General features: G+C 50.9%; 1 protein-coding gene across 5 annotated transcripts in view; it reads left to right on the top strand.

The window, feature by feature from the left end:
- Positions 1 to 6873: 6873 nt before the first annotated feature.
- Positions 6874 to 24147, top strand: part of DOCK11 (dedicator of cytokinesis 11) — a 77678-nt gene continuing 60404 nt past the window's right edge. For all 5 annotated transcript variants that reach the window (XM_059858962.1, XM_059858964.1, XM_059858961.1 and 2 more), the window contains exons 1-3: positions 6874 to 7059; positions 23079 to 23195; positions 23420 to 23509. In XM_059858962.1, the coding sequence (XP_059714945.1) occupies positions 6958 to 7059; positions 23079 to 23195; positions 23420 to 23509 (309 nt within the window). In that variant the 5' untranslated portion in view covers positions 6874 to 6957. The remainder of the gene's footprint in view (positions 7060 to 23078; positions 23196 to 23419; positions 23510 to 24147) is intronic.

The following is a 24147-nucleotide window of genomic DNA, read 5'->3' as shown; positions in this document are numbered from 1 at the left end:
CTCTGCAGCTGGCATGATTCTAACAGTGTTAAATATATGAGCATTAGCCATAGACATGGCAGAATTGATTCATCATAGAAGGCCACTGTGCTTTTTTTTGCCTGTCATTACCAATTTGCTGAACACATGTTGGAAACTGGCCACTCTTCAAATGAGCCAGTGAACCTAGAAGTGTAAGGAAGCTGTTAACCTTTTGAGACAAACTTACCTGCTGCTTCTGGCTGGAATATCAGCAATGCAAAATTTTTTGTGTTTTATCTGTGTCTGTTTTCTGTAGTTTCATATATGATACCTTGCTTGTTTGAGAACTGCTTATAAGCACGTTGCTTCATTTTGTGAAAGTGGGAACAAACTGGAAGGCTGTAGGGAACCATTGGCTGGTTCTGAGGACGTGCTGCTGGAGTTATGAATCCGTGTTCTTTATGCTGATGTCTGCTGCTGCTACTTTTGCTTTCCTAGTATTTGGTTAATAGTATTGGTCTCCTGCTAAGATGCAGTGGAGGCTTTTCAATTCACATGGTTAGAAGCTGATATGTGCTTTAGTGATGGTGCTTCAGGCTTTGGGGTGGAATTCTGCTCAGACTATAATGCTCAGTAAATGGAGCACAAAAAATGAGTGAAGCCAAGTGCTATGTACAGAGCAGCACACAAAAGGCCATTCAGAAAGCAACACGACTACTTGTTTAAGCCTGTGGGTAGATTTGTCTTTAACTGCAGTAAGTGATGAGCACATGTTTAGAGCTGTGCCAGAAAGTTTGTTTCTCCACTAACTGTAACTCCTTTGATTTTTGTAGGGTTCATGCATAAATTTAAATCTATCTTTAGTACCCTCCTGAATAAAGGCTGGTGTTATATTATGGTGATTAACAGAACAGCTTGTTTACAGAATCACATGTTACTCAGGATCTAGGGAGTCCTCTGGAACTCTAGTCCAATCCCCTCTGCTCACCCAGGTCAGAGCAAGTTGCAAAGGCCTTTAAGTATCTCCAGGAATGGCACTACATTTTTGTAGATAACCTGTCCCAGTATGTGACCAGCCTCATAGAAGGTGTTTCCTTGTTGTCTTCCATTCTGCTTCCACTTACTTCCTCTGCTTGCATATCTAAATATCCCATTTTTGTCTTTTTAGACCTGCTGACTTTGCTTAGTTCAATTTGTGCCTAAGGTTTTCTACAGACTCTGTTTTTATGGAAGTAACTGCTCCTTCCTTTTGCTGTCTGAAGACAAATAATGAAGAGCAGTAACAAAGTAGAAACTTTGAAAGGGTGAGAGATTAATTTATTGACCTGTGCAGTACTTGACTCTGCAGAGCATATTGTGAAATAGATTTATTTGAGCAATGGTGACCCCCATACAGTTTTCCAGTTGGCCTCACATAGCTATACAAGGAAACAGACATCAGGGAGTTTTTTCTTCTGCCTTTTCACAGAGTTGTCATGAAAAATACTGGGCTGGGACCAGGCAGCAACGGCATTTTGACCTAAGAGGGGATGTCCAGCAGCTGTGTGTATCCACCTCTTAATTGCTGTATTCTTTGTCCAAGCTAGAGAGCTGCTCATGGGAGTTATGTGTGAGATAATAATCCTCTTGTGTGTGGCAGTTATTGTAAATGATCTTTAAAGCTTTCAAGCAGAGGAAGATAAATAGGGGAGGGCTGATAAGCTGGATGTTGCTGTGTTACAGTGGAGCTCTACAGCTTAGCCTGAGCCCTGTGCTTTCTTTCCATCACTCCCACCTGGTCAGTTGTGCTCCAGGATGCAGAAGGGAGAGGCAACAGCTCAGGAGCATCATCACTGCAGTGCTGGGCTGCCCAGTACACAGAGAGACAGGGATTTGCTGGAGAGAGTCCAACAGAGGGCTAGTCAGGGTATGGAGAGATTGAGAGAGCTGGGTCTGTTCAGCCTGGAGAAGAGCCATCTCAGGGGGATCCTGCCCATGTGTAAAAATTCCAGACCAGGTAAATGTTGGAGACTTCCTGGTGATACCCAGTGGAAGGGCAAGTGACCATGGGCACAAATGAGATAGAGGAAATTCCTGTTTAAATAAACATGTAAAAAGTGTTGAGTTAGGTGTTTTTTTCCTGTCAGAGTAGTAAAACACCAGAACAGATTCAAACATCTGCCTTTTGAGGTATTCCCAATTTACCAGAAATTGTTTTTGCCCCTTCTCCCTGGGGTTAGGGGTGGAGCCTGCAGGGCAGTGAGGCAGCCAGGGCAGTGGTGTCCCTGTGGTGTGTGACCATGTCTGTGATGTGCTGGGGCAGGCAGCAGCTCTGCAGTTGCTGTCAGGGCTCTCCACCTGTACAGTGAGACTAGTGCTGGCCCTCACCAACAACCACATCTTGACCTCTCTTCCTTCCAGTGTCTGGGTGTGCAGAATACATGGACTGAGGGTTTATCTCTGCTCAGTTCTCTGTGGCAGAATAAAAAAAGCCACATATGAAAAATGAAGAAGTGATCTAGATACAGCTGGGATTGCTATTATCTTATTTGTAGTTCTGTATCTGAAAATAGTTAATGCTGGGTGTTTCAGAAGCAGCATCTTGGTCACATTTTTTTAAATCAAATATGATGATGTTACCTTATTTTTCACAAGGTAAACTTTGGGAGAACTTTTAAATACTAAATATAAAATTCTGGCGACTGCAGGGTCAATATTGTCTCTTTAAGGATGTTCTAAGGGTAACCTGGGACATCCCATGGACTCACCATTACTGGTGGTACCTCTTAGTGCTACTTCACTGACCCTTTGTGCAAGGAGGAGTTTACCCAAGGTCCCTGAAACTCTTGTATGCTCTTCCTTGGAGGTGGATGCTGATGGGAGCTGCCAGGATGCACCTGCAGCTGCCGTGCCTTCCGTCCCAGGAGCTGGAGGAGGTGAGCAAGGAGAGCAGTGTGTGCTCCTGCAGAGCTGAATGCTCACCCGGAGGGTGCCCTCCTGGGCAGGGCAGTGCTTGCCTTTGGCCCTCCTCCCATCCCGGGGGCTGTGCCCGTCCATCCAGCATCAGTCAGCAGAGGGCAGCCCTTTAACACCAGCGCTCTGCAGCCCAAGGACCAGCTTCTTGCTGGCCGGCTGGAGCAGCCTCCCTTCACAGCCTGGAGAAGCCAACAAGTGGCTGCTAATGACAGTGCCACTGCCACCTCTAGCGGTGGGTGACAGGGCATGTGGCTCCCGGGGAGGAACAGCCACAGCTGAGGTGACTGACCAGCTGCTCCTGTCTTACCTAGCCTTGCACAGTGTTTGTCTCTCCTGAGACTTCCCTGATTTCCCCTGAGCACACCAGCAGCGCTGGCTGGCTGCATGTGCAGCTCAGGAGTGATGGCTGATCAAGACAGCCAAGCACTTCATTTGCCCCTTGCTTTGGCAGAAGGCACAAGATGCACAAAATTTGTTGCTTAAGGAGTTCTTCACGTGTGGACCTGGGGCAGTCTGTGCCTTGGCTTTGCTATCAAGAGGGGTCAGTGTGCAGATACCATTCTAAGGACACTTTCTGGATTGTTTGTTTGGGTTTTTTTTTTTTAATTTTGAAGTACTTGAAATACATTCAAACATCATAGCTGTATCTCACAGGAATTTTGAAGCTGGGAAATGGAAGATGTAATGGCATTCATAATCCTCCTCCTGCCCAGCAAAAAAAAGCACATCTGGATCTGGGTAACTGAGTCTGGCAGGTTCCCTGTAGGAATGCAGGACCCTCCTCAGTGCAGTGAAACTCTTGGTTAACCACCTGCTTCAATTAAGCACATAGGTGTTTTTCTGGGGCAGGCTCATGTGCAGGTGCTAGTAAGGCCCACAGATAACCACTGAAAGCAGTGAAAAATGGAATTATTGGGTGATAATAAGTGCCTTTTATCTTGGATGGCTTGAGAAATTAAATCCTGAGCTTGCCACTAACCCTTCAGTCCCTTTGGGAGGCTTGGGGAGCTCAGTCAGGGTCCCCTATGTATGGTTCCAGACCTTATGTCAGCATCAGCTGCACTGACAGATATTTGGCCAAAAAAAAAAAAAAAAAATCTTCGTTAGTACATCTTCTGTGCTATAGTGCTACTGCTAAGTGGGAAGGATGCCACTCTCAGTCTAATATGATGTCCTCTGGAAATTTTCTCTTCCTGTAGTCTGTGCTGTGCAGCAGAGCTGGGGAGGCAGTGTGGCAGCAGAGCTGTTTTGCCCATGTTGGCTGCACCTTCCAGCACGTATCCTCACTGGGAGCTACAAGCTGCTGCTGACCCTCTGATCACAGGCAGGTGTGGGATCAAAATGACATTGGGTACTTCAAGGCTGTAGTCTCAACAAAAAGACAAAGAGATGAAAATAGCACATTTGCATCTGTGAGTTCCCCATGGCAAACTGAGTTGGAGGAAGTTTGGTTATCTGAGGCAGTGCCACTCCTCAGCACTTCCAAATGCTCCTGTGTGTCCTTGGGTGCCTTTCGTATGCTGATAAACCATTCCTGGCCTTTTTTCCCTGTGAAAAAGGAGATGAAAACTACAGTCCTTGCAGGCCTGGGTTTGTCTGTAACAGCAGTACTGTGGCTGCTGTTGTCTCGCCTTAACACTTTTTGTGCTTGAGACTCTTACTCTGATGTTTAGTCTGCCCAAGATGGAATCACAGCTTTCTGCAAGTTGTTTCCATGTGATGTGTCCTTCCCTTTGCTTTTATTTTCCTTTTCATGCTTTGCTTCAAAAAGCAGCCTGCTGTTCCCGGGCCTTCCCTGGCTGCTGAGCTCAGGTCAGTGGGATGCTGATGGGCAGCTCTTTGGATGCTGGCACCCAGCCAGGCTCAGAATCTTAGTGGGAACCTTTTGCTTCTGTCTAGATAAGAAATGGAGTGTGTGCTTTAGGGAGGGTTTTATTTCTTGTCAAGTGACCATCACAGCACTCTCCTCCCCACACAAACACTCTGGTTCTCAGAGCTGTTCCTAATGTAGCAAATGGAAGGCAGGAATGGCTCTGGCACAGGTGGTGGCCCCAGTCACTGGTGTGGGCTCTCCTGCAGTGCCCAGCCCCCTCTGGGGAACCACAGGGGCCAGGGGCTGTCCCCAGCAGCCAGCATGAACAGGGCTACCCTCACTCTGTGACCAGCATCGTTGTGTTACCTGCCCTTTTGTGGCCAGGCGAAGGAGAGCTAATAATTTGATTTGCCAGTTCAGTGCAGGGGAGTTGCTGTGAGGATTTGAAGTGGCTGATAAAAATCTCCACAAGAACATTCATGGGTGTGGGAATAAGGAAGTGAACCTCACAGTGCTGCTACTGGAATTGTGCATCACAATGCTTTCCATTTAACTTGGGTTTGGAAAAGCTTCACGTTTGTGAAAATGCAAGTTCCTTAACTTGTCAACTTTTTCTATCCCACATCTAATAGATATGTGATAATTCACAATAAAATTTCAGATTTGTTTTGCCTCTGATGTAAAAACCCAGAGCAATATTTCATATGAAATGGTGACTGCTGCCCCTTCAGTGAACTCCTAAAAAGCAGAACAATAACTGGCTTGCATGCTTTAGGAGTCACAAATAACATTTTAAATGGTTTGGATCATAATGGCTGTATTCATTGCCCCCTACAGATTGGCTCTCATAATCAAAACTACTTCTCTATATGTTGTGTGATTTACGGGATGCCTATAATTCCAGTGATATCCTTGTAGACAGCATTTAATCAGTCATATGGCACAATGTGTGTAAATTCCCATGACTACATGGCAACTCTATTCAATTCAGTATCTTGCTGTGAAGACACAACACACAAAATAAGTAAAAAAAAAAAATTAAAAAGTTTTAATAAACAAAACAAAGGCTCTCTCTTGTAATTTCAAAATCACCATCCTTCAAAGAAGTGCACAATGACAAAGAAATGGGGAGTAGGAATTGAGTCCTAAGGAATCTTCTCATATCCTTACTTCTTGGTTTTGCAGCTGGGCAGGCACATGTGATCATGGCTCCTGTAATCAAAGCAGTTTCCTATAGCAAACTCTATAGGTTGGATATTTTCTCATTTAACCCCAGCTCACAGCTCAGCTGCACACAGCTGTTCCATCCCTTCCCCCCAGTGGGATGTAGGGGGAGAATTAGAAGATGTAAGTGAGGAAACTGAATACAGTTTAATAAGTAAAGCAAAAGTCACTCACACAGGCAAAGCAAAACAAGGAATTCATTCACAACTTCCCAGGGCAGACAGGCGTTCAGCCATCCCCAGGACAGCAGAGCTCCCTCATGAGTGATGGTGACTTGGGAAGACGCTCTGAATGTCCCCACTTCCTTCTTCTGACCCAGCTTTACACCAGTCAGCTGCTGCCATAGGGTGTGGGATGTCCCTTGGGTCACTCGGGGTGAGCTATCCTGGCTGTGTCCCCTCCTAACTCATTGCTGCAATTTTGGGGTGGCGTGAGAAGCAGAAAAGTTCTTGCCTTGACTCTGTGTCAGCGCTGCTCAGCGGCAAGGAAAACATCCCTAATTATCAACACAGTTTCCAGCACAAATCCAAAGCACAGCCCGCTACCCTGGTAAATTTCACGCAGCCCCAACAGCACAGAGATGCTCAGTAGATGCTCTTGTCCTGGGTCCAGCTTAGCCTTGCAGGAACACCTGGGAGAGCCGGGAGATGGCCAGCCCAAGCGGCCCCGTGCCCCATTCCGCGGGTGCCGTTGTTCTGAAGCTCCAGCCCGTTCACCGGAGGCCGAGCCCCGGCACGCCGTGCCCTCGCTGGCCGAGCCGCTGCTGCATCCCCGCGGTGCCGGGGGTGCACCGGGGCTGTCGCTGTGCCGGGGCGGGCTCCGGGCCACCTGCGGCGGGGACAAAGCGGGGCCGGGCGGGGCGGGGCGAGCGGGGACCCTCCCGGGCCCGCCCCGCGGCTCCGCCCGCCCCGGCCCGGCCGCGCCCGCCCGGCGGCAGCGAGGGAGCGCCAAGGGAGCCTTGGGCTCGGCGCGGCTCGGCTCGGCTCGGCGCGGATCATGTCGCCATGTCGGAAGTGAGGAAGTTCACGAAGCGGCTCAGCAAGCCGGGCACGGCGGCCGAGCTGCGGCAGAGCGTCTCGGAGGCGGTGCGCAGCTCCTTCGTCCTGGTGAGCGCGGGCAGCGCCCGGCAGGGGCCGCGCCCCGGTCCCGCTCGGCGGTGGGCGGCAGCGGGAGGAGCCCGGCAGCGCTGGCAAGGGGCAGAGCTGGGCAGGGGATGCGGGGAGAGGAAGAGGAAGAGGCTGGAGAGGGCCTGGAGAAAGGGCAGAGCTGGGTCGGGGCTTGGCAGAGCGGGGGATGCGCAGGGAGCGGCGGGGCAGGATTTGGGAAGCGCTGGGCAAGGGATGAGGAGGGCGCGGCTGGGCAAGGCAGGGGATGGGGATCTCTCTTTGCGGTCCCCTCCGTGTGTGCTGTGCCGTGCCATCCCCCCGGCCGCCCCACCTGCGCCACCGCGCCCCTCTGAGCGCTCCGAGCCGGGAGGATCGCCGGGAAGCGGCGCTTCGTCCTGGCGTGGGGCGGCGGCAGCAGGAATTAACGGGAGCCTGAGTGCGGGGCACCGAGCAAACAGGTAGCGGAGTAACGGGGTGCGGACAGTGTGAACCCCGCACATGGACAGGGCAGGACTGAAGGGCACGGCCGGGCAAGGTGGGAGGCACAGGCGCTGGAGTGAGCCGGGAGCCCGATAGATCCCGATAGATCCCGGGAATCGTGCTCAGGGGTCTGGGGTGAAAGTCGCACGCGTGGTCAGATGCGTTTCATCCCGGCATGTGGGATGCTGCAGCAGGTTGTCTTTGTTGTGCTCACAGCTGTGCAAACGGCAGCGCTGCGCCTTGGGAGGATGCCGGGGTCAGCTCACAGCTTCCCAGGCTTTGTTGGATGTGTTTCACTGCTGCTCATTGAGTTACTCTGGCGTGTAATCAACTTTGACCTTGACTTTGATGGAAGAAAGGTTAGGGAATGGGATATGCAGAAAGTGCAGTACAAGTTCAGCAGATAATTCCTATTAGTTCTCTACTATTAGATTGAATGTCATGTGCTGTTAAATAAATTGAGAGGTTTGAACATTTCTTTTAAAAATGAAGTTTTCTTGTAAATTTACAGATTTATAAGCCTGAAAAAAAAAAAAACAACCCACGGTAATAATCTAGCCTGATTTCCTCGTGCTAGTTTTTGCTTCCTATGTGCAGTTGTTTGGGGATTCTTGTGGGCTTCCATGTGATTTGCTTTCTCTCTTTCATCAACAATACACAGGGACAAAGGCTTTGTACAAGCTGATGGAACTTTTCATTAAAAATAAAGTTACATATATAGGACCAGAAGGGCTTTGTTATCCTACATGCAAATGGTTATGTGGCGCCTGTGTCAGGTTCTTTCTCTCAGAAGGGGAAGGGATGGGTGGGACTGCAGATGAAGATAAATAAAACCTTGACAGGAACCCAGAGGAGTGTCAGAGTCTGTCAGGCAGCCACTCTTTTCCTGATCCCCTCTAGGGTTTCATTGCCCACACTGTCCCTGCCAGCTCCTCTCTTTCTGGCAGACAGACCCCAGAGCTGCTGTGCTGCCTCGTGTGTTTGCAGCCAAGCACCAGAGGAGGGTGAGGGCAGGTGTTCCTGATCCAGGTCCTGGCAGAGTTTCCTGCTTTCGACAGTTCAGCAGCAATGGATAAATCCCAGCCCTCCTGCATCCCTGGGAAGGGCTATAAGGCACTGCAGTGATCAAGGACTGAGGAGGGAGGTGGCACAAGCTTATAGGACTGTCTCAGATGGCATTTTGACCTTCCTCAGTGATTAAGGATGAGGTTTGCTCCTGCAAAACACTGGCTCCCCTCTGTCTTTGTGAGGAAGGGATATCTGTGGCTGGTGTGCTGGCTGCTGGGAGGGTACAGAGAGGATCCTGAGAAATGGTGGTGGGAGTGGTGGAGTGAGGGCGAGACTGAGAAGTCACAGTTTCTGATCCTGTTCCCAAGGCGAGTCTCAGTTTTGGTGCTGATGGTGCTGGGCAGCTGCAGAGCTGTGTGAGCACCTCCCCATCCCATCTGCCTTCTGCTTGCCACAGCCAGTGTGGGGCAGATGGAAAGGCCCAGCATAAGGACTGTGATCCCTCACCCTGGGGCAGTGCTGAGCTCAGGGAAGCAGAGGGTGGCCAAGGAGGAGTTGGGGTTTGATAACTGGGTGGAGCAGGCTGGCAGCAAGTGATGCACTGTGTCCCAGGATGTCAGGAACTGGGACTTTATGAAGCAAACTGGAGTTGCACTGGAGCCTTTGCCTGGCAGGATCCCATCCTCTTCCTGCGTCCTGGACAGAGCAGGTGATGTTGAGTCAATAAAAAGTATGTGAATAGTTTAATATTCCCTTGGTCATCTTGTCAAGTGCCGTGGCTGTCTGCTTGCCTTGGGGCAGTCATAGCTGAAAGCACAGCTATCTCTGGTAGTGGGGATGAAGGGGTGGTGGGCAGAGCTAATGCTGCAGGTACCAGAGCCCACACCTCCATCCCCAGGAGGAGAGGGCACCACGGGGCTCTCTCAGTGTGTTGGGTGAGCTCAGCACTTTGGGCATTCAGGGCACGCCGCGAGACAAGGAACTGTCTGGAGTAAGAAGCTGTTTGTAGTCAGTGAATGAAATGCTCATAAATGAAAACAGCTCAGTGAGGAAAGCTTTTAATGCCATGGAAGTGGTCAGCTTGTCCAGAGCCACAATTTGTGTGTTAAAGGAGGTGTCTCTCTAGCCAGAAGCGCCGTGTCCAGCCCGAGGAGCATGATGTCTGGTAGAGTGTGCTTACAAAGCTGCTGTCTTGCAGGAGCAGTGAAGCCCATGCCATCTTATTTCTGTTCCTGGTTTTTGATTTATGCCTCTCTAGTGCGAGGAGAGTATCTACGTTGTTGACTTTGGCAGGGCTTTGCTCCTTTGTGCTTGTGAAAGGGTTGGATATGGTGGCGGTTGGCAGTGAGGGGAGCCTGTCCCTTTCCAAGGTGTCCTGGAGTGCCTGTGTCCACACTCTGCCCTTTGCACCAGCTGCTAGGATGCAGTCAGAGCTGCTGCTGTCAGGGTGAGCAGAGTTGGGACCTGCAGCAGTGGAAGTCAGCACAGGCTGTGGAGGGGAGCTCGGGGCACTTTGGTCCCTGTGTGAAGCACGGGGAAGGATGAAGTGCCTTCACCTGGGGCTCCTGTTCCCTCTCACTCTGCTGCTGTTCCCAGCATCCTGGGCATCATTCTGGCCTTGCATCTCGTTCGCAGACAGGCTGTGCAGGGGAAGTCTTGCTGGGGAGGAACAGTTCAGCAGGAATCCCTTGAAAGCAGGCACAGCCCTGCTGGGAGTGCCGGGTGCCGCAGGCAGGGCTCTGTGGGAACCCTGCTTCTCTCTGTGCTCCTCTCTGCAAGAGGCTGCAGGGCAGATTGTATCAATTTCAGCTTTGAATGGTCCCTGATGTGTGCTACTGATTACAACTAGGGATGAAGTTTTGGCAGGCTAATTGACAAATAATGTCACTGTTTAAATAAACAGACAAATTTAGTGGAAGTGTTTGTTGGCAGGTGGGATAAATGACACACTTGAAAGATAAAGGGAAATTTTAACATTAGGTTAAAGAAAGGAGCAGTCAAAGCCCAAGTGTGGTAACTTAAACCATTCTTAACTGAAAGATGACCTGCAGCCTAAACCTTGGGGCACCAACAGTAAAATACTGTGTTAGAAGTGCAGCTTCAGAGCCAAAGTGCTGATGGCACCTGGGAGAGGCATCTGGGCTAGAGCTGAAAGAGAGCAGCACCTTTGGCAGTGGATGGAGATGGGTGATTTTGGCTCAGACCTTCAATGCAATCTCCCTCCTCCCATCCTCTGATGTTGCTGACTAATAATGGGAGAGCTGAGCAGCAAGGCAGGAGAGCCCTGCTGGGGGCACTGGCTGATGGGGCACCTGGGCAGCTGCAGAGCTCAGACACTTGCCAGCAGGATGCACCTGTGTGCTCAGGTGGGCAGGCCTTGTTCTGATGGAAGTGCCTGTGCAGCTCTCCTCCTCCCCATGTGCAGCCCACGGAGTGCAGTGGGGCATTGTAGAGTGGAGCAGTTTAAGAGCCTACGAGTGTGAAGGAGATCCTGGCTCTTGTGACACTGCCAGGACAACAGCTAGGGCTCTTCCTTCTGCCTTCCTTGGGTCCTTCTGGACCCAAACCAGCTGCACTTGTTTGGGTGGATGTGAGGCCAAAGCTGAGAGACACCCTGTGCCTGCCCTGTCACTCTGGGATGTGCTCAGCAGCTCTGGGACCCTGCAAGGAGAGGGGGCTGTGTCTCAACCCAGTGCAAGTTTTCCAGAAGTGTCTTCTCTGTGTCGTGACAGGGAAATTAAAAGTGTGGGAGGCACGAGATCAGAGCAGCAAGCACTTGACAAAACACAGATGATGCATTTTCCCACAGTGCTGCCAAACCCAGTCATCTGGTGGCAATTCTGTCTCGCACAATTGCTCTGATTTTCTTTAGATCATTTCTCTACAGTTTAACTGAAGATGCATTTATTGCTTTGCCATGAGGATTTTAGAAAGGGTGCAGAGCCAGACTGTCTTATCTGAGAAGGAGCAGCTGCAAAGGATTAGCCCATGCTGGGTCAGGCAGGCCAGGGGAGCATCTCTGGGTACCCCCAGGGCACAGCTTGGTGGCTCTCACAGGTCTGGGCCACGAATCTGCCAGCGATGGCAGTGGGGGAGATCCTCTGCTTACAAACAACTGCGTGGATCCTTGCCATGCAGAGGTATTCAGGGCAAGTGTCTGCTCTCTGTGGTGCTGGGGGATGTGCTCCCTGTGAGAGGGTGGGCAGTGTGCCAGGAGGAGATGGGTTTTGTTTGATCCTGGCTGGGCTGGGCTCCTTTGGGTGGCTCCGTTTCAGTCAGAGGCAAAAAGGAGATATAAAGCTCCTTAATGGTGATACTAAGGAGGTTTTGACTGGAGGCAAAAAGGCATTTTGTTCTTTCTGTGGGTTTTTTTTTTCAGCTTAAACTATATTATTAGTGTCTTGATTTATGCTCATGCAGAGGAAATCAGCTTTCTGCATAGAATCCTCTTTTAATAAGCTAAATTCACTTTGATCAATGTGAAGCCTGTTTATATGCAGTGTTTGTAGTGATCTTGGCGCTCAGGAGAGACAGAATATATGCCTGTTCCCCCGGGGGTAGTCAGCATGCTGTGTTTGCACAATTTACATGGAAAAACAGACATATATGAGGCACGGGAGGAAATTCTGCCCCTGCCTCAGTGGGCAGGAGCTTTGCTGTTGGTTCAACCAGGGCAGGACGTGCCTGCTGTGCCTCCAGAGCTGGCCCTGGTGATGCCTGTGGAAGTGTCTGTGGAGAGAATCTTATTCACAGGGGCTTATTCGAGAAAACACTTAAAAGCATTCTTAAAATTAATCACATGCTTTCCTGAATCAGGGCTCCTGTGCCCTGAGGGGCTGGGTTTAGCCAAGGGCTGGCCAAGTGTGCCAGGGGAGTGGCTGGGTTTGCCCTGCCTGAGCACACACCAGTGGTGGAGTGGATGAAGGGCATGGCTTGGTGGAGAGGAGCAAGGCTCCAAGTACACCCTGCAGCTGTGTGGGGACAAATCTCTGGCTTGCCTCCTGCTGATGCCCAGTCCTTAAGAGATGGAGCACTTCCTTGCTCTTCTGAGTGCCTGTGTGCTGAGGTATGACTCTTACAGGATGAGCTGCAGTCAGTGTGTCCAGTTCTGGAAGTTTTTGGAGGCAATGACAAGCTTTTGATGGGTGCAAAATCTTATCCTTCCCAAGGCATCATTTAAGTGTTTGCATCCTCCTGCCTGTTATAGGAAAGCTCTGGGAAGAGAACGAAGCACCCCGTGTGTTTATCTCTTACCACATTTTGCCAGCTGGGGCTTTAGCACTCGCTGGGCAAGGCTGAGAGTGCTGAGGACAATGTCCTGGAAATGCAGGTGTCCCTGCACTGACAGCACCTGCCCCAGCCCACCACTGTCAGTGCACTGGAGCAGATGGTTGGTGGTGGTGCCTGCAGCCACTGCCAGCACTGCAGCTGGGATTTGTGCTCTCAGAATCCAGTGAGGGGATGGCTCCTGGGCTTTGTTTCAGCCTCTTCTGGTATCTGGAGATATTTGCAGGTATCTTCCCCAGCACCAGGAGCATTTGAACCAGGACAGCCTGCTGTAGTGTGTAGTGCAGCATCATTTTCTATATGCAGCTGGGTGGCTCTTTCATCATTTCACTTAGCCCTCTGCATGCTGATTTATTATCTCTAATGGTGCAAAACTGCAAAAAGCTTTTGACATTTCTGTGGCCTGAGAATGCAAGTCAGGGTCACACACAGCAGCTGAGCAGTAGCCAGACCTGGGGTACACGTGTGCTTCAGCATCCCTGGTTAATTGGCCCCCTCACTCCTGCTTTGTGCAAGGAAGAAAAGAGTACTTTCCTATACCTTTGTGGCCATTGCTGTCATCTTAAAAATGCTGGAATATCTTTCCCTGTCACCAACTCTTCCATCTCTTTCATTCCCTTAAAAGTACAAATCAAAGCTCTCCCTTGATGGCTCCTCTTTCCTTCAACACAGCCCTGACTTATCTTTGCAGCTTTTCCCTGCCTCCTGCTGCTTCTCTAATGGGGTCAGGGCTGCTTGTTCCTGACCCCTTTCTCACCCCTCTCTCTTGCTGAAAAGCTGTTTCTCCTCTCCCCTATTAATATCTCCTGTCACAGGACTGTTCCTGGGGAGTGGTTGCATCTGGAAGGAGACTCTGTGCTGGCCCACAGCATTCCCCACTCCTCATCCTGCCCCTGGCTCCTTGCTGGGTGACATTCCCACTGCAGCCTGGCCTCTGTCCCCAGGGCAAGGACACTGCAAGGGAGAAGTGACATCTCCCCTGTGCAGTGGTGGGAGCTGGTGGTGTCAGAGTGCTGCACATTGCCCAGGAGAGCCATCACAGCCCTGGCTGTGACTGTTTTGGCCGTGGCCAGAGCCTGGATGTGGGCTGGGCTGCAGTGTCTGTGTGTGGAGCAGGGCACGTGTCCTGGAGCTCTGGAGGCAGCCAGGGCTCAGAAGGGCAGCTGGCTGCCTGTCTGCCAGGGCTCTGCCAGGCACAGCCTCTGTCTGTGGCCCCTGGGGACATGGGGTGAGCTGGAGCAGGGACTCCAGGGAGCTGCTGTGCCAGCCAGAAAGGGATGGGGGGACACGGGGACATGAGAGGCTCGGCAGGAGCTGCATTTGTGACGGGGCAGGTAAAAAGGTCTTGGTCAGGGGAGGGAAAGGGAGTCTCCATCTCTTGGAGGGAGGTGATGGTGCTGGCCAGGATGGGCTGAATGCCCACAAAGCTGGTGTTGAGGGAGACAGACCCAGCTTCCAGCAGAGAGCTGCTTTCCATGGCACTTCTGGGTTCCAGGAGAGTTGTACTGGACTCAGACAGTGCCTGGGGGGCCCTAAACTCTCCCTTGTCCTGTTGCACGATGTTGCAATTGTAGGGATGGTTTTATTTGGGGAAGCTTTGGGGTGCTTCTGTTGACAGCAGCACTTTGTCTGTGGGTGGGTTGAAGCCTCCAAGAGCCCATTCCTTGCAGAGCCCATCCACAGCCTCCCCTGTGTTTGCTGGGGGGAACAGAGTTAAACCTTACAGCCCCTTTGCACCAGTGCCTGCAGCCTGAAAATGGAGCACAGATGAGGCTGAGACAACTTCCTGAGCTGCTGAAACCAGCCCTGACACAGCTGGGGTTTGGCTGTGCTGCTGGCGTGTTCTCTGAGCTGCTGAGGCACCCAAAACTGCCCTGGCACTTCCTGCCCTGCTCTTCCCCTCTGCTGCTCCGTGGGCCTGGACTGTCACTGACATATTTTCTGAAAAATCCTTTTGCCAGGATTTTTTCTCCTGAGAAGCTGAGAGGCCACAGAAATGAAATGTAAACAATAATTATCTGCTGCTGTGGAATGTGGCAGGTGCATCTTTGATTGGTCTCATGTGGGTTGTTTCTACTTGATGACCAACCACAGGTCCAGCTGTGTTGGGACTCTGGTCAGTCACAAGATTTTATTATCACAAAATTTTATTATCGTTCTTTTCCAGCCTTCTGATGAAATCCTTTCTCTTTCTTTAGTATAGTTTTAATGTACCATTTTCTTTTAATATAATATATATCAGAAAATAATGAATCAACCTTCTGAACCATGGAGTCAAGATTCTCATCTCTTCCCCGTCCTGGGAGCCCTGCAAGCACCACCACACTGGACAAGTGTCCTGCCCTGCTCCTGGCTGTGTCCCTGCCCCAGAGGAGTGGGGTGGGGTGGGAGTGCTCCCCTGCTCTTGGCTCAGCCCCGTGTGTGAGCGGCTGCCCAAGAGAAAAACAAGAGTTTGAGACAGACAGGAAAGGGAGGGGTTCTGCTTATGTGCCATTAATTGCTTTAAGATGTCCTGGAGCTGGCTATTCTGGATTTGGATGCTAAATATAAAACTGATACTACATAAATAAATGATGGAATACAAGTGACATCTGAAGAGCACTTTGGGATGTTCCAGTTAAGGACCTAAATAAATAACATGTATTATTGTCGTTGTAATTACTATTTTCCTTTTTTAGCATGCCTGTGTTACAGAATGCTTTGAGAAGTCATATCTGGCAGAAATTCAGTTATCCCATAGAAACCAGCACCCCTTTTGCCAATTTCTATCAGCTCTATTATTTCCGAAGGAGGAAATCAAAGCTGTGACGTGTTTGCACCTCTCTCATGCTCTGCAGCAGATGCTCAGCTGGATGCAGGTGCAGTTTGGCTGACACAGAGCCACCCTGGTCCCTCCCTCTGCCCCTGGAGGAGAAGGGCTGGCTTTGAGCCAGGGTGTGCCTGTGCAGGCAGGGACTCACAGGACTCCAGGGGCTGGGGACTTGAGGCCCCCGGGCAAAGGGAACTGAGCTGTCACTGTCACACAGCAGCACTGGTGATCCTGGGGAAGGTCAGGCACAGGGACGAGGGTACTGAAAGCAAAGTGCTGCTCCTAATGCCCTGCCCTGGGCAGGAGCAGAGCTGGATCACCTCAAGTGTGTGCTCGTGCCAGACAAGGGCCATGCCCAGCTACCACTTGCCAGTGCTTCTCCTGCTGGCTCTGCACTTGTTCAGGGTTTTCAGAGGTGATGTGTGGAGGTGAAGTGCAGCTGGGCTGGAGTGGCAGCACTGCCTTCACAGTCACACTGGGGCTGTGAGCTCTCACTGCTCCATTGCAATGCAGCTCTTTTCTGGGGCCTGTTTGCTTAAGTGATTATGCAAGAATCTCAAGCTTTCAGGAAAAAAAATGGTGTTCCTGCCCCTCGTGGCTGCAGAGCTCTGCTCCAGAATAGGATCTGCTAAAGGCTGTGAACTGTGGAGTCCATTTCTGAGTAAGTGGAAGGAAAATGAAGAGTCATGTGCTGATTATTCTGGTTTCCTGTAGTTCTAAACCAACTTGCAGACACTTTAAGGCCTGAATTCATTTTATTTGACAGGCCTAATAATGACAGTTAAATGTTTGCATGTCTACAGTGACATCTACTTTTTGACTATTTCTTCAAGCCTTCTCCAAGCTGGTGTCTCACACCAATACTGTGCTGCTCTCGGGGACAGCAGTGTCACTGTAGGCACTTGCTTTTTCACTGGGAAGTGGGCATTACGTTGAAAAAGGAGACTTCCACCTTACAAAATACCCAGAACCCGGGTTCTGGTACCCCCAGGGCTGTGGATGCAGGAGGGGAGGGCTGTGGGTCTGTGAAATGCTTCTGCACAGAACTTGGGCGGGGTGGAGGGAAGCACAGGAGAGGGGGCTGGCTCTTGATTCGAGCTTTGGATGGAAAGAGTGAGTCATTTCCACTGCTGATGTTTTCTTGCAGGGTGCCAGGGCTGTGCACTCATCCTCCCCTTCCCCACGACAGCTTTTCATTTCTCTGAGAGCTCCTGGGAGGTGCAGGCATCTCTGTGCAGTGCAGGGAGGATGTGGGGCACACAGACCCCTGTCTCTTGGGAGCCCTGGCAATGATGTGTTGCTGTTCAGGAGGCTGCTGTGCTGCTGCCCGTGGAGGGCTGTGCAGAGCCTTGCTCTGAGCTCTGTGTGTGTGTGTGTGTGTGTTTGTGTTTGTGTGTGTTTGATCTGATCACTCCCTGGCAGGCCCCTTCTCCTCACCAGTTCTTTCTTCCCTTCCTGGTTGCCCCTGGGGCTCCTCCCCAGTCTGCAGTGCCCTCCTTCTCTGCCACCCCCTCCTGGCCTCCCTGACCCCATCTCCTGCCTCTCACAGCTACACAGCCCAACCTTGGCACAATTCATACTTCCCATGATGTGGCCCCTGCACAGATCCATCCCCAGATGGGTAAAGCCCCCAGCCCCCATTCTGCCCTTCCCTGCACCACCTTGGGTCAGCTCCTGAGACCTTTCCCTCTCCATCCTTCCCCTGCTTCTCCTCCTTCTGGTGAGGTTTTCCTCCCTTGCCTTTTCACAGGATGCTCTGTGTGTTTGCATGCCCACCTTACAGCCCATCCCTCTCACCTGTCCCAGGTGCAGCTGTGGTATCTCAGTGTTTTGGTGTCTTTAGCAGAGCCAGGATTCCTGTCTGGACATTTTTCTTGTCTTTTTAAGCTTCCTTCTTTCTAGCCAGTGTAAAAATAGTTTTGGCCTGCTCATACCCAGCTTTATGGACTGTTTTTCACCCTTGAGGTTTTACCATTGTGCATCTGCTGCATCCAGCTGAGTGCTGGCTTTGCAGCAGGCTCGTGGACACCAGCTCCCCATCACCTGCTGAGAGCTGCCTCATTGCCTCCCTGCTGATTTCTTCCCAAAGTGTGGCTTAGCTGAGAAGCCCAAACCTCCTGGCATCAGTGAGGCAGCCCTGTGTTGTGGCTGCTGCCATATGTGCTGACTCACACTGTCTCCCTGCGTGTCCTTCCTCCCTGAGCTCTGTTCCCACCTCTTCCCTTCTCCTGGAATTTTGAATGCCAAGTCCTTGGGGCTCAGGCCTTATTCTGGCTTTGCAGAGCTTTATGGCACTTCCATGAGCACTGGATGGCCAAGCCCAGAGTTTCTGGGTTTTCATGATTCTTTCTTATGCCCAGCAGTCTGCAGGGATGACTTCTGTGAAGTGAATCTGAGCTTTTGTAAATTGAGCTCTGCAGCCTTTCTGCAAGCTTGAGTGAGAGTGTGCCAATGGGATCAGGTGGCAGTGCAGGAGCTGGGGGTGGAAAAAGTCACAAATGTGATACTAAAAGGAAAAAGCTCTTAAAGGCCACACAGCGTGAGTTTTCCCTGACCTGATCTTTGAATCCCCGGCTGTGGAAAAGCTTTTCTGTGGATAGAAATTGCTCATTTCCACATGCCCATATGGTTTGCCAAGTGAGTTTGCTCAGTTCCCAGGCATCATTTGAATTCTCTCATGTGCAGTCAGGTTTCTTGAGCAAAATAAAAAAATGGGGACTTCTCTCTGCTGTTTTTGATTGTGCATTGCAGCGGGGAGTGGTCCCTCTGCCCTGGAGTGTTGCCAGTCTCAGAAGTGATGTGATTTTAGCTGTGACAGGTGTGTCCCAAGGGTAGTTGTACACCTCCTATTTTAGCTTTTCCTCTCATTTTATGTGCATTTCACCTACTTGGCCCTTTGGTATTTAGTTTAAAATTTGGACTTTTGCTTGGCTTTCCACATAAGTGCATTGCATGGTTGCAACAGGTGAGGCAGCAAATAGATAGCTGTAAAAAGGTGGCTGAATTTTGGGGAGCAGTTGTGCAATCTGAGATAATGCAGCTACATCCATACACGTGATCCGTCCTCTTCCTCCTCCTCTCTTCAGCTGCTCTGAACAGCCAGCATGTTAAAAACTCATCCCATGTGGGTCCCTGGCTGCTCTGGGATGTGCAGGCACACACTGGGCAGGGCTGCAATGAGAGAGTGTGAGTGAGTGTGCAACAGTGTGCAAGGGTGTGATTAGTGTGCCAGTGTGAGTAGTGTGCAAGAGTGTGAGCGTGTCGGTGAGTGTGTTTGCCCTCCCTGCTGGTGTCTGGCCTGGGCAGGGTGTGGGCTCAGGCTGCCCGAGGCAGGGGGACCAGCAGGGCCCTGGGTTCAGGCTCCTGTTCAGCCTGAGCTGCTGCCCCAGCGCAGCCCCGTGAGCCTGGTGGATGGGCTCACAGCACTCAGCCCTGGGCTCAGCCCTGGGCTCACAGCACTCAGCCCTGGGCTCACAGCACTCAGCCCTGGGCTCACAGCACACAGCACTCAGCCCTGGGCTCACAGCACACAGCCCTGGGCTCACAGCACTCAGCCCTGGGCTCACAGCACTCAGCCCTGGGCTCACAGCACTCAGCCCTGGGCTCACAGCACTCAGCCCTGGGCTCAGCCCTGGGCTCACAGCACTCAGCCCTGGGCTCACAGCACTCAGCCCTGGGCTCACAGCACACAGCCCTGGGCTCAGCTCTGTGCTGGGCAGAGGCAGAGGGCAGAAGGAGCAAGGTGTGTTTTGGGAACAGACTGGTGTGGGGTCTTCAGCCTGAGGTTTTTTAAAGAGGAATGAGTGGCTTATCTGGGAGGGTACACTGCTCTCATGTTGTCTTTGTTTAAAGTCATGCTTGTTTTTCCCTGAGGTATTTCACTTGTTTTTTATCCCAGCACAGTGAGCTGTGGTGCTCTGGGCTGGGTGCTGCTGCTGGGTGAGCTCAGGTGCTGCATCCACAGGAGCCACAGGAGAGGGCAGCTGAGCCCAGGCTGTCCCTGCTGTGTTCTCAGGAGGGTCCCAGTGCAGTGTCTGCTGCCTGGATGAGGAGCTGCTGCGTGTGCCACAGAGCAGGGTGCCTTTGGCAGCACTGCACGTTTTTTCCTGCAGAAATGGATTGATTTTGTTGCTGGATTGGCAGCATTTCTTTGTACTTGGGTATTGGCTTCCCCTGTGGAGGAATTTGCGGTTTCTAAGACTCTAATTACTTTAGTGTAATAGTTTTTCCTTTGCTTTTGTAATGACTTTGGTGGGTGCCATCTGCTGTTGTGACAGTGCTGGGCAGTGTGAGCCTGGGGTACACTTCAACCTTCAGGGAAACTAAGACTTTGAAATCCCATTTTCAGCTTTATCTCCAGCCTTTCTGGACTGATGGGAGTGTGTGGACTCAAAGGGTCAAAAGGGCAGCAGATATTTGGGATGGCTCCCTCCTTACCCCAGGGTCTGTTTGCAGGACCCGAGCCTGCCTGGTCCCACTGGGAGCCTGCACAGTTTAGGGTGGAGGGAGGGGTTTGTTTCCTCGATGGCAGGCAGGAGCCACATCCTTCCTTCAGCAGCTGCTTGCTGACAAACAGCCTGACCTACACCCTCTGCTTTGCTTCAGCCACGACAGACAGGGGTGATGTGCTGGGTGTGAGCATGGGCTGTGCTGGGCTGCAGGGGATGGACCCAGGGCTGCTGTGTGCTGAGACAGGGAATTGGCACAGCCAGGGGCAGGGGAGCCCTAGGACTGCATTTCTGACAGCCCCAGAGGAGAAATGCCTGTCTGGGTGCTGCAGAGCCCTTCTGGGTGCCAGTGCATGTCCCTCCATCCCTCAGGCATCAGCTGCATGTCACAGGGCCTGGCACTGGTTTGTCAGATATGGATTACAGCCTGCACCACACGTTTTTTCCAATATCATTACATCCACCAGACTAGAAGGGCTGCAGCAAGTTTTATGGATTTTTTTTTTTATTTGTTGTAGGCAGTGCTCTGTGAGTTTCCAAACATCTCATGTGAGGATCTGGGATGCTTTGCAGCTCTTACCCTTCAGCTGTCATTGAATCCCACCAGGATGACTGCCAGGACTTTGTCTTGCTGGTCATCAGACGTATCAGATCTAGAACAGAAATGCCATCAAAGCCCCAACTTTTTAAAGGGACACCTTTAGAAACACAGTCCTAGTTTCAGGACCATGTTGCAAAACAAAAAAGGACTAACAATACAGTGTGATTGGAAGGTCTGCATTCCCAAAGAGATGTGGAGGGCTCTAATTTACTGTCACAGCTGCTGCAGGGTGAGGTAAGGGGGGCCTGTGTGAGGGGTCGTGGCACTGCTTTAACCCACCAGGGCTGCTGAGTTTTGCCAGGATTGCTGCAGGGAATCAGAGGCTGGCAGAGCTGTGTGCCTGCTCTCTGGGCCCCTGCCTGCTGTCCTGGGAGGGAAAAGCTTTGGGGCCCCAGACCTGCAAATGGATGTCCTGTTAATTCACATTAATTTGCAGAGCTCGGCAGACTTTGAGAAGTGCACAGTGCTATCCTGAAATAAGACTGGTGTTTCAGGTGATTAACCAAATTCAATTAAGCAATTAATGAGCATGAGACTGACTGAGAGTAAATGAGCTCCTTTTCTCTGTCTACCTGTTGGGTTTTTCAGATTCCTGTTTTTCAGATGGACTCTTTCTTTTCTCATTAAATCCCTTACAGCTCAGGTCTTGGATGTAGAAGCAAGAAGTTCTGTGTGTGCAGTGGGACTGGCAGCATTTGTCACCCCATTCCCAAATCCCTCGTGGCTGAGGGAGCTCCCTGGATGCTCTGGCAGCCAGCCTGGGCTCTCTGCTGCCTGACCTTTGTCTTTCTCACTGGTAATCTGAGGAGTGTGAGGTTCCTTTCAGGACTGTGCAAGCAGGAAAGTGAAGTTTTCAGAGAGTGATTAAGAAAGTGACTTTTTCAGATAACTGAGCTAATTCATGCTGGATTTCTGCAGCACAGAAAAGAGACATTTTAAATGCAAAACTGTCTGAGGCAGGAGGTGTTTCATTAATGCATCCCAGGAGCCAAAGGCACAGAACAGGCACAGGACCTTTGGCTAGGATTGTTTATAGAAGAGCAATGTTGACTTCCTTGCTTATTTCACATATCACAGAAAATACTGAATTGTTTGGACTCTCAAACAAGGCGGTGTGGCTGTTTATCCAGTGGTGTTATGCAATGCTGAGCTTTCAGTCCTCATTTGGAACTCATTTTTTTAAGCTGCTGGTTGTGCTGTGTTCAGCAAGAGATCTTGTACTGGTCTTGTCCTTAACTCCAGTCATGGTGAGCAGTTGATCCCAGAAAAGCCATTTGGCTGGAGAGTCACATGTGCTGCCCATGGGGAAGCATCTGATGTCCCTGTTCTGAGAGGGGAGAGCCCAAGCTCCCCATGTTGTCCTGCAAGGATGTCCAGAGGCACATGGCATCTCGTGCTGCTGCAGGGCTTTCATGAACTGTGTCTGTGGCAGGGACAAGGATCAGGATTTGGTTGAGGTTCAAAACAAGACAGAGGTGATGGGTCAGATCTTGGTTCCTTTTTTATTGTGACCAGTCCTATACAGAGTCATTGGCTGGCTTTTGGTGTGAAGTTTGATTTTCACAGTGCAGTGCTAAGAGCCTGACTCTTGCTCATGAAACCTGAAGTCAGGCTGGGCAGCTGAGATGGCATTTGCCTGCTTCAGAAGTTGTTTTTCTCATTTTACTAAGTTCTGCTTTCTGGACTCGTTACACAGACAAAATTGGTACAATAAGGAATGTAATGAAACTCTTCTAATAGTTTTTGCTTGTGACTCCAGGGATTTTTGGAGAAGTTCCTCTTGCTTCCCTGAAATGTGAGCGAGAATAAAACTGGGCTCTAGCCTTTGGCTGTGTCTGGGCTGCAGTTTCTGGAGAGGGCTTTCCTGTCTTTCCAGAGGGATGCTGTTCTTCCTTCCAGGGGCTGAGATTCCTGCTTTGGCAGTGGTAGCTGCAGCCTTGCTCTCCTCATTCCTAGGAGAGCACAGCTCTCATCTGCTCCTCAAGCAAAGCCAGCCCCGAGCTGGGCAGAGCCAGTGCAGGAGCCTTCCTGTGCTTCTGCCAAGCTGCACAGATGAGCTGCTCAAACATAAAGATCTTGCAGCTGTTAAAGAAAGCCTGTCCAGGAGGCTTTCTTGCTCCATTAGGAAATTAGAGACTGTGCTGAAACAGAGCAGCACAGTGCTTTGTTATTCCCATAGCTTATTGCTTCAAACTTAACCCTCCATCTCCCTCTCTGCAGAACATGCTCAGCATGGTGACCTGCAGCACAGGAGCAGCAGAGTGCTGAGTAATGGGCAGTCCAGTGGTCATACAGTTTGAAATTAGCACAAGATGTTAGTCTAGATGTCTGGTTATTTTAGTTGTTCCACATAGGTAATATTTTTCATAATCTGATTTTCCTGCAGGAAAAAACGAAAGTGGTGGAACCCCTGGACTATGAGAACGTGATCCTGCAGCGCAGAGTTCAGATCTACAGCGATCCCCTCCGGGACCTCCTGATATTTCCAATTGAAGATGTGTCTGTGAGTTTGCTCTGGCTCTTTCCCATCTTTGAGGCTCACTCGTCTCCCGTCCTGTTTACCTTGGAAAATTTCCACCATTAACCACATGTTAATTTTGGCTGCATTACTGACACATAAAACCAAAATGACCCACTGGTGGCTTAGGCCCACCACATTTATTTAAAGTGAGTGTCAAGCCCTGAAGATGCAGTTTGTGCTGAAAAAGTCTTCTCCTTTTCCTGCAGATCTCGGTCATCGGCCGACAGAGAAGGACTGTCCAGTCAACGGTGCCAGAAGATGCTCTAAAGAAAGCTCAGAGTCTCTTTGTCAAAGAGGTAGGGGCTAAGCCCATGTGACACCTGCCTTCAGCCCTCGATGGCCCCTGGACAGGATGCTCAGCTGTAGCTCCTGATCTACAGCATTGCAGCTCCCTTGGCTTCTCCTTTGTGGGGAGCCCTGCCCGACCTGCTGCTCAGGAGAGTTCTCACCGGTATCCCACGTGCAGTGTCCTTGCAGTGGGTTTTGGACACAGCCAAGGTGTGTGGCTTTGCACCACCTGCCTGACAAAGGGATGCACAACCTCCCTGGAGCATCTGGAGTGCTGTGGGTTTGTTGTGAAGCTGCTCTCCAGGACCATTCCCTTCAAGTGCAGCAGAACAAAAAGCGGTGTCATGTGGAGTAAGACGCGCTTTGTTTCTGAGGACAGAAAACTTTTGCCTTCTGGAAAACAGTCTCCTCCCAAATCACTGTTCCTTTTTTAGAGCCTTGGAGTGATGTAAATCCAAAATCTGTGGCTGTGTGGCAGGCCAGATGCTGTGTGATTTTTGTCTCTCTGCTGAAAAGGTTCCTTATGAAATTCTGCATTGCTACATGGAGCAAGTGAAGGAGCCTTGCCCACGCCTTTCCCGCTTGTGCTTACCTCACCCTGCAGTGTGTAACCTCTCAGGCTGGTGCTGGGCTTTGTTTTGCTTGC

This window comes from Haemorhous mexicanus, chromosome 14 (assembly GCF_027477595.1).
Source record: "Haemorhous mexicanus isolate bHaeMex1 chromosome 14, bHaeMex1.pri, whole genome shotgun sequence".
Lineage (NCBI taxonomy): Eukaryota > Metazoa > Chordata > Aves > Passeriformes > Fringillidae > Haemorhous > Haemorhous mexicanus.
Note: the sequence above shows the minus strand (reverse complement) of the source record. Positions and strands in the feature narration are given on the sequence as shown.